This window comes from Cyprinus carpio, chromosome A16 (genome assembly GCF_018340385.1).
Source record: "Cyprinus carpio isolate SPL01 chromosome A16, ASM1834038v1, whole genome shotgun sequence".
In the NCBI taxonomy this organism is placed as follows: Eukaryota; Metazoa; Chordata; class Actinopteri; order Cypriniformes; family Cyprinidae; genus Cyprinus; species Cyprinus carpio.
In genome coordinates this window covers 21,092,959-21,103,462 of record NC_056587.1, presented here as the reverse complement: position 1 = coordinate 21,103,462, position 10,504 = coordinate 21,092,959, and the positions used below count along the sequence as shown (strand labels likewise).

The window sequence follows — 10,504 nt, the reverse complement described above, 5'->3', positions numbered from 1 at the left end:
CTGACACCATTTAGTCAGGGTGCTCACCTCCTCTCTGTAGGCCGTCTCATCGTTGTCGGTGATCAGGCCTATCACCGTTGTGTCATCAGCGAATTTGATGATGACGTTGGAGCTGTGTGTGGCTGTACAGTCATGTGTGTACAGGGAGTACAGGAGCGGGCTGAGGACACAGCCCTGAGGAGCACCAGTGTTGAGGGTCACTACCTGCCTAGCAACCATTTAGAACTTCTTAAAAAACTGCCTAGCAATTTCTAGCACCTTAACAACTACCTAGCAACTGCACACAAAACTACAGCAACCACACATCAGTGCAGAGCCTATATAAAGGCTGCTGTCAAACACAGGCCTAATATAACCTTCACACTTCACATCTCTCCTCAAACTACACTTATATAAACTTCAGACTTCAAGCCCAAATTCATGCAATGAACTTTCCTTTTTCAGTTATATTTGCAGTTCTTTCTGGTGCTTTCCAGTGGAGCAGAAACCACATACTTCACCTTGATAAAAATTAATTTCAACAGAATAAAATGTATTTATTTAACAAGAGCGGAGGCGAGTGACAAACGGTCCGCGGTATAAACTGAAAGGCTTTGATAAGAAACATGAGTCCGCGTCGCTCTCAGATAAACATCACAGAACGTGTGTTGGGTAATGCGTCACTGAGCTTTATTTACTGGCCATTGTGAACTACAAAAAGACTGTCTCGCACCTCTAAGGCACTTCTTTCCCTTTAGCGAGACGAAACTGACAACAACACAAATCTTTAGTAACAAGGACAAGGTTGGATTTGCCTCTGTGTGATGAAAGTGGCTGTTATTAGTGCAACAATGACAGCTAGAACAGATACATCTGGAAGCTTATTTCTGCCACAGAATAAAAAATAAAAAGGGAACTGCAACTTTTTATCTCACAGCTCTGACTTTTTTTCTTGCAATTGTGAGTTTACATCTTGCAATTCTGACTGATATAAACTTGCAGCTGTGAGAAAGTCAGAACCGCAAGAAATAAGCTCGCAACTGTGAGAAAGTCAGAATTTCAAGATTGACTTTTTCTCAGAATTGTGAATTTGTTTCTCACAATTTTGACTTTACAATATGCAGCTGTGAGAGAAAATTTTAAGCTGACTTTTTTTCTTCAGAATTGGACTTTATGACTCAAACTTCAACTTATAAATTAACAATAAATGTATAACTTAAACTCTCAATTGCAAGAAAAAAGTCAGAATTGCAAGATATAAATTAGCAATTGGGAGAAAAAGTTGAATTGTGAGATATAAACTTGCAATTGCATGAACAAATACAGAATTGCGGCATATAAACACGCAATTGGGAGACAAACTCAGAATTGTGGGATATAAACTCACAACTGTGGGAAAAAAAATCAGAATTTTGGGATATAAACTCAGAATTAATAATCAGAATTACAAGTTTATATATCACAATTCCAAGGTTATATCTTGCAATTCTGGCATAACTCGCAATTCTGACTTTTCTTCTCAGAACTTCTCAGAACATCCCTCAATTCTGACTTCTTTATTTGTGAGAAAATTGTGAGAAAGAAGTCAGAATTGTGAGATAAAGTCGCAATTATTTTTTAAATATTTTTTTTTATCCCGTGGTGGAAGTGAGCTTCTATAGATTCACGCTTGCTTTCTTGTGAAACTACATCCACAGTTAGAAAAGACACACAAAAATCTCAGTTTCAACCAGAATAATCCACTTCTTATTAGTTTCTGTCTGGCCTCAGCCAGTGGAGAGATGGAAAAAACACAAAGGCAACCACACACCTTTTAATTTACAACAGCCAAGACTTTATTCCACAAATTCGGCACCTTTTCTAATTGAAGATTATTCCGGAGGATTATCACAGCTACTGAACTGGAGAGGATTATTTACAGCTGGTGACGCCACCGACCGAGTGCACGCTAGGGTTTACAGCAGTGTTATTCACTCATTCCATTAGTGTAATAAATATTGCTCCCCCATGACATCTTCGTCAGGCCGTCTGAGCACCCGCTTCAATCCGCTGGGGGGGTGGACATCATCTTCTCCTGACAAAGAGGGTTTACAGGTAAAGAGACTGGAACATCTTACACGCTTCGAGCTGAGATGCTTACTAAGTAGACACTATTTGTATTTAATTCTCTCAGTTGTGACAAGCGCATTCCCATGTGGCCAGACGCATTTGTGCTCTGCTGCTGTTGGAAAATATCAGCGAAATGACAAAATCACCTTTAGAAACGCTTAGAATAGCTAGATGAAATCAAATCAATTTATATCTAGATAAAAAAAAAAAAATAAAAAAAACGGGTCATGGGGTCAAGTATGTGTGTCCATCTATATCTATCGCCATTGGCTTTGCTTTAGTAGTTAGAAATGACAGTTATGTGAATTTCTCGGAATTAAAATTAAAATTCTGCATTCTGTTAACTATCACAATTTAAATTCTGGAATTCAACTGGAATTTAACTCTGTAAAGCCTGACATTTGAAATATTAGTCAGAAAAATCTGGTTTATTGATTGAATTTAAATTTGTAAATCCTGACATTGGAAATATCACACACACACACACACACACACACACACACACACACACACACACACACAAACACACACACACACACACCATCAGGCTTTATGGCTATGAAACACTGGGAATATGGATGAAAACAAAAAAAATATTCACAGGCCCAAACTGAGCAAAAATATGATGCAATTTTGTGCAGATGATGATATTTAGGGTCATTTAGAGGCCTTAGAAATTTGTGTATCAAATCTACAGCAGGCTTTATAGGGTTAAAAGGCATTCTCAATTCAATCTGAGTCTCATAATGCAGCTATATTTCAGAAATCACATTAGAGAGGGTTTATGCTGCACAAAGGTACTCAGTGTTCACTGGAATCAACCATCATCCCGTTAGGATTATATCTACATTCTATGAGATGCAAATAAATCGGTTATGAGGCTCAGAAAAAGCCTCACTAGTCAAATGATCTTCTGCTGTCACCTTGAACGACATTGTAACCAGCTGTCTGTCTGTCCATGTCTGTGGACACTAACATGAGCATATACGTGTCTTTGTGAGACACAAGACTGTATATTATTCATCTAAATGTGCATGTCGCAGCCTGGATCTGCCAGTTAACATGTACTGGACAGAATGTGTGTGGGTGTTCGGTCTAATGAATGAAAATTGACCTGTCGAACGCGTGATTAATGCCGGTTTCAATCTACATGGACATGCATGTGAGCCGTAAGCTAGTCACACAGTGGGCGTGTCACCTGTCAGCTGTGCATCAGTTGTGTGATTGTGATGTCATCGCACCCTGTCTGCTTCCCTACAGTGTGATGTACAGGTCCAGATGGCTTTGTGTTTCCCTGGCTGAATCTATAAGCCCAATTTCTCACCCGGCTGCTAGCAACCAATAGCTCCACTGCAGTGACTCGCGCTGAATAACAATGTGGCTCGTTCTGTCTCGCTTTACGCCCCTCTCTTTATTTCTGCCATGCCGGTGGGTTATGAGGTGCAGAGGAAGTGCTGAGTGGGGAAAAGCACAAACCGAAAGATCTGCAGACAAGCTACGACCACAGTTATATGCAGAATAGGAGAAATTTTATATCATGAAATTGGTATATATCACAACGTGGTTATTTTTTTGCTAAGTATTCAATGGGAAAAATAATTAATATACACAGTATAAATATAGAAAATAAAATTATACATTAATTGCTTTTTTTTTACATCTAAGTTTTTAGATTTTTAAAATCTCTTTTTTAGTTTAAACTTGATGGACACAAAACAGTAGATCAGATTAATTAATTGTTTAATTGTATAATTGTACAACAATTGCTCCCTCGTCCCTCTGGCTCTGCCTTGGTCTGTCGTCGACCATCCGTCACCTTGGGACGTCTCCTCATCTTGGGACGTCTCCTCTGGCTGCGCCTTGTCCCTCCGGCTCTGTCAGGCTCCTCCATCCCTTCAGCTCATCCTCGATCCTCTGTCACTCTGGCTCCACTGGAGCCTCTGGATCCCCGCCTCTGCCTCGGTCACCGGAGCCATCTGCTCCGCCTCGGCCCTCCGGATTCTCCCTGTCACCCTGGCTCTTCGGCTCTCCATCTCCACCTCGGGCTCCTCTGCCACTTGCTCCGCCACCGTTGGTTGGCCAACTAGAGTCGTCAGCCCTTCCTCCTCCATCGCTCCTTCCTCTGTCGGCTCCACCATGGGTCACCATTATGGCTGTGGCCTGGGTCCCACCCACCTCCTCCCGTTTCCTCCTTGACTCCTCCCTCTGTCATCACCTCCCTGGACTCTGTCTGCCGGCCCCCTCCTGGGTGTCCGTCCTCCTCCCAGTCCCCACCTGTCCCTCCCGCTGTTGGTTCTATGGTACGAGGACGCACCTTCCGGGAGGGGGGCGAAATGTCAGGATTGGACTTTTTTTGGTTTTTGTTGTGTTCCTCCCTCATGTGCCCTTATTTGGTCGTTCTTGTCCTTGTTGTCTCTTAATTAGTCATTGTGTTCACCTGTGTCCCTCCTAATTGCCTCGTTAAGTCATGTGTTTAGTGTTTAGTGTTTCGAGTCTGTGCGTTCCTCCTTTGTTGGGTCTACCAGTTGTGTACGTGTGTCTTCCTTCCCTTCCAAGTGTGGATTTACCCTGTGTGTTGGATTTAATAAATGACAGTTTTGTTCCTTCGTTCCTTCCGGCAGCGTATCGTGACAGCTAACAGTTATCTGACGTTTTTTCAAAACAACTTACAGACATTCATTGCTGTGCTAATATTTGGGAAACCTTGCCAGGTATGTGGTAACCATTTTAGGCTATAAAAGCAATTAAAAGCAAAGGCACCAGAATACAGGAAATGGCATCTACTCCAGTAAAATTTTTCTGGGGGAGGACCCACCCACATTTTTTATTTCTTTGCTACCGACACCCATGATGAATACATTTAAGTTTAAAAAAAGTTAATATTTTAGTTACATTATGGTATACTTTCCCAAATGCATCATTTTTGTCTGGCAAATGCATAACTGTAAAAAATGAGACAGACATGATCTTGACATCATTTATAAGATTTATGAAATCAAAGACCTTTCCCTTGATAAATCGTAAGTGGTCACTGGATCGATTTGAGATGCATGTGAATACCTGGTGTAAAAGACGATGTGCTCAGCTGACCATTTATGACCAGATCGAATATATACAATAAGGACAGAGACACCAAGTGTACACTATACGGACACACAAGAGATTCAGTATCTGAGCTCAGCTGCTCTATATCTATATGTGACGCTAGTCCGTTTCTAGGCGGAGGAACTCTTGAGTTGATCTCAAAGGACTAAGGATAAATTGAAAAATAAATGACAGTAAATGATAATCCTCACTGTCCAGAAATCATATAATGAAAATATTAAATAAAAATGCCCTCTCCTGTTATGTGTTTGATCACGACCACTTAATGAATGCAGCTAATATCATCGATAATGAAAGTTATAAATAGTATGTTAATGATAACTGTGATTATTAATATTGCAGCAGGAATTATAATGGTGACAAAGGTAATTATTGCACATGTTGACGATTATCATCCTGGTTGTGGCTATAATTATTTATAATGAAATCTGAGCTGTAAATCACCAAGACTATGTTCATAATTGCATGCTACTCCTACTATCTTTTATATTTTATGCATGAGAGACCCGTACAACATTGGTCGAAATGTATACATACACAAAATTACTGTACATGCAACATTTCTGTTATGCAGGATGTCTAAACACATTCATGTGATGTATGTGGGACAATCTCATGAAAACACGGTCATATTAAGTGATGCATATTAAGTGACGTGGCCAAACCTCATGAAAACCACAAAATCAAAAGGTAAAAAATAAGAAGTTAAATTTTGCATAAATAAAACATTAAAACAAATATTTTGCATTAAAAATAGAAGATCTCACAAACACCTGGTCACATTTCATCTGAAAAATATTAATAAAATACTATTAAATAATAAATAAATAAATGCAAGAAAGAAAAATTATATATATATATTAATATAATTATTATTTTATTTACATTATGGTATAGTTTTGGCATTATATTAATGAGGCATCAAAAATAAAAAATGTGGTTAAAGCTCAGAACACACTAAGCTGCATAAACAGTATCCTGCAATGCAACATGCTTAACTTGACCTTAATTTACAGTATGACATGAACAAAATGACAGCAGTAATACTCACACTTGAAGTCCTTCCAGGTGACGGTCGGCTCCGGTCTGCCCACCGCCAGGCAAAAAAGATTCACGTCATCACCTTCATTCACAGATTTATCCTGGGAGATGTTCACTATCCGGGCCGGCACTGCAAAAGAGATGTTTTAATTATGCCTAATAATTACAGAGTGAATATATTACAGCTTAACTGATGTCAAAAATCAGCCTTAGTTAAGTCAAATATATTTGCTGGAGACGGGTTGTTTGTTTCAGGGGTTATAAATGATTCCAATCAGCTGTTTTGGCCTGAATTCCCAAAGCAGAGGGCAATGCATAATGCCGGACGTATAATGAGCCGGCCCTTGAATCTTAATGGCCTATGATCAGAGCTTTAATGAAGATCGCCACAAATTTGGCCTGCGAGGCATTTTCAAGCAGTCCATTTTTCAGGTTTCTAACAGAGAGAAATACTTCCGACAATAAACTTAAGATTGGAACCAAAGCAGATCCATTCCTTTTGGAGAAGTGACTGGGGGGTGTAATTATTTTTGCTCATATCGCACTAAGACTAAAATTGAGGGCACAATGGTATCTGTCTGCAAAGCTCGGTGCGGTAGATAAAAGCCTGTGTTTGGTGAGATGGTTCTGGCCTGCCGATTGGCCAACAATGTACTTGAGATGCATTTTGAACACGGTTCCCCTCCTTCTCGCACTTCTTCACTTTGATATTTTCAATCTTGTGCAACAAGAAAGTGCACCATGCACAGTGCCATATACATAACAACTGACAACTTTCAGCCGACGGGGTTGGAGTAAAGGGAGGGATGCTAGCAATCCATCAGTGGAATGGTCTGCTGCCAATGAATCACGCCAGTCTGGATGGCTGGACCTCTTACTCATGTTGCTGTTGACGTGACAGTCGGCACGCCCCGTGTCCCGCCCCGCACTGCCAGTCAACTTAAGGCCTTCTGGAAGATTACCGAGCAGAACCACCCCTCTGATCCTGATCACATCAGTGTCAACCCCTCTTATTTCATTGGTACTGACATTAGAGGAATTGTTCATTTAGATACTGTGCAATTGTTTCTTATGAGTTCCATGGCAGAAAGAAGAACATCATGGCACATTTGGACAATTATCACCCTGTTGTCAATGTAATTATCTGAGCTGTAAATCACTAAGCCTATATTCACAACTGCATGCTACTCCTACTATTTCTGCAGTATAAAGTACTGTGTACAGTATGCACTTTTTATGCATTACAACATTGCATTGCATTTTTATGACCAACATTGATCAAGACATGCTGTATACAACCAGAACATAAACTGTTTTTAAAATAATTTTTTTTGATCAAAAAAAAACAAAAAACAAAAATGCCATACATATACATGCACAAATTTATATGCAACATTTTTTTTAATGCAGCATGTCCAAACAAAATTAAGTGATATATGGTCACATCTCACCACAAATTCAAAATAAAAAATAAGAAATTACATTTTGAATAAAAAATAAAAACAGCAATCACAACTTTATATATCTGAATTAGAATTTTATTTCTTGCAATTTTGAGTTAACTTTTCACAATTCAGATTTTTTCCCTTCATGATTGTGAATCATTCAAAAGTTTTTTTTTTTTTTTTTAATAAATGAATATTTTTATTCAGTATGGATGCATTACATTGATCAAAAGTGACAGTAAAGACATTTATAATGTTACAAAAGATTTCTATTTCAAAGAAAACAATAAATGCAGAAATCATGGTTTCCACAAAAATGCGAAATCAGCATATTATAATAATTTCTGAAGGATCATGTGACACTGAAGACTGGAGTAATGATGCTGAAAATTCAGCTTTGATCACAGAAATTAAATTACATTTTAAAATAGATATTCAAATAGAAAACAGGTATTTTAAATTGTAATAATATTTCACATTTTTACTGTGTTTTGTCAAATAAATGCAGCCCTTGGTGAGCTCAAGAGACTTCTTTCCAAAATAATAAAAAATCTTACTGACACCTAATTAATTTAAACTATAGTTCATATACAGTACTGTCTCACAATTCGGACTTTAATTGTCGCAATTTTAAGATATAATGTCATATAGTGAGATATAAAATCGCACTGTGTGATATATTAAGTCTATAATAATAATGTATTATATCATTGATATTAATTCAAACTAAAGTCAGAACTGACAACTGACAACTTTTTTTTTGTTATCTCTACAGGCTTCTATAGAAATACTAATCAGGCAGATGAACATACCCTGAACGATGAGGTAGACGTGGGCCGTACGGGGCTGGTTTCTGGCCTGGAAGCTGCATGTGTAGGGTCCCTCGTCTGCCACCATCACTCGCTCAATCTTAATGGAGAAGTCGCTGTTGTTGTTGTTCACCAGGGAGACGCGGGAGTCCAGGGACCACTTATCTGTGCCCGTAAATAAGATGTTGGAGCGGTTCAACCATGCCTTGTGAGTGACCTCCTCGTCTATCTTGCATCTGAGAAAGAGAAGAGATTGAAAAGAACAAGTTTGTGGTAGATACAGTTGACTTGTTTGAGAGCATAAAAACAAGGTTGTGAGGGACAGATGTGTTAATGTTCACAAATAAAAAAAATTCCACCATATTTTCTCCCTCAAAACCTCGTTTTTATTTGTTTCAAATAAAATATTGACTCTACAGACTAAGTTCTGTAGCAAATTACTGTACTGTCATTAAATGAGTGCTAGTACGAAACAATGCATGAAACATTTTGTGCATATATATATATATATATATATATATATATATATATATATATAGACTGTAAACCTTTTATATAAAGGATTTTTATATATATGATTTTTTTAACAACCAAAAGAAGAAAAGACAATAAATTATAGTTTGCATAAATATTGAAAATATATAAAAAACCCAAATATTTTGTAGAAATAAATAATAAAGAAAATATATAATGTTTTATATATATATATATTATATATATATATATATATATATATATATATATATATATATATATATATATATATATATATATTGCATGTTGGTCACATTTCACCACAAGAAAAAAATAAGAAATTATATTTTGCTTAAAAAAAACAGCATATTTTAGGGTCTTCTAAAATTTTAAGGGAAGTACATTAATCAAAAATGAGTTTAAAGGTGAAGCATGTAATTTAACGTGAATAAAAACAAGAGCTTGAGGGGTGGACGTGTGTTAATGTTCACAAATGACACCCCTCCCTCCATTTCTATCCTTCAAAGCCTTGTTTTCGTTTGTTTTAAATAAAGTATGGAGTCTATAGATTAATTTCCATAGGCAACTAATGCACTGTCATTGAATGAGCGCTAGTATAAAACTCTGCATGAAATTTTCTGTGTCAATGTTTCTTTTGTAATCGTTACAACTCATTCATAAGGCTTGGGTCATTAACTAGCTCATTAAGCTGACTAATCAGACCAGTGGTGATTGCTTTCAAAGCACACAGTGCCACAAATATACAGAGACTAGACCAGAAAAGCCCAAAATGCCATCTAAAAAGTGGTGTGATGTTTATCAATGCACAAATAATCAATATACATGCAGTACATGAATCCTCTACTGCATGTTGCCTCAAGGTAACAAATGTGTTTTATGTGGTTTATTTTATTCCAAGCACATAAAATGACAATTAAATGGTTAATATTAAAGGGACGGCTTTGAATAAACCAATAAAGAGCTTTTTCTTTGTCACTATGTCCTGGCAGGCGTGTTCAAATCATTTTCTGGCACTGTACGCCATGAGTACGATGTATTTTTTACTCTGGAGATCTGCCCTCACAAAAGCTTTTCTCCTTCTTCCAAAATATGATTCACATTTGCTGATGAGTAAACCCCATTTTAAAACATTTAGAGTCACATATATATTATTTTTTCACGAAGAATTGCTGAAATATATATGTTGCCTTGAAGCAACATTGTGTGGGAGTGGAACAGATATGGATGCAGCCGTTATAGAGAATACTGCAGTTATTCTATGTTTTTCATTTATATTTAAAAAAATAAAAAATAAATTTACTCATATTATTCAAATCATCCATTTATTCATATTCATTTCTTTAGGCACTTACTTTTTTCCTAAATATATCTTTTCTTATGCATGAAAACTGAATCAAGCATTTTTTACACTTTTTTTTTTTTTCATAATGCATGCAACAATATCATTCTAGGATCATTTCAATAATTCAGTGAACAAGTGTGACATAGAACAAACACAGCACTATCACGCTGCAAATTCAA

The 10,504-nt window shown here is 37.2% G+C and overlaps 1 protein-coding gene across 1 annotated transcript in view; it reads right to left on the bottom strand.

Annotated features, from left to right (window-relative positions):
* LOC109077976 (igLON family member 5-like) overlaps positions 1-10,504 on the bottom strand; it is a 165,326-nt gene that overhangs the window by 17,238 nt on the left and 137,584 nt on the right. Inside the window, exons 3-4 of the mRNA XM_042773238.1 lie at positions 8,492-8,724; positions 6,245-6,364 (exon numbers count right to left, since the gene is read on the bottom strand). Of these exons, the coding sequence (XP_042629172.1) occupies positions 6,245-6,364; positions 8,492-8,724 (353 nt within the window). The remainder of the gene's footprint in view (positions 1-6,244; positions 6,365-8,491; positions 8,725-10,504) is intronic.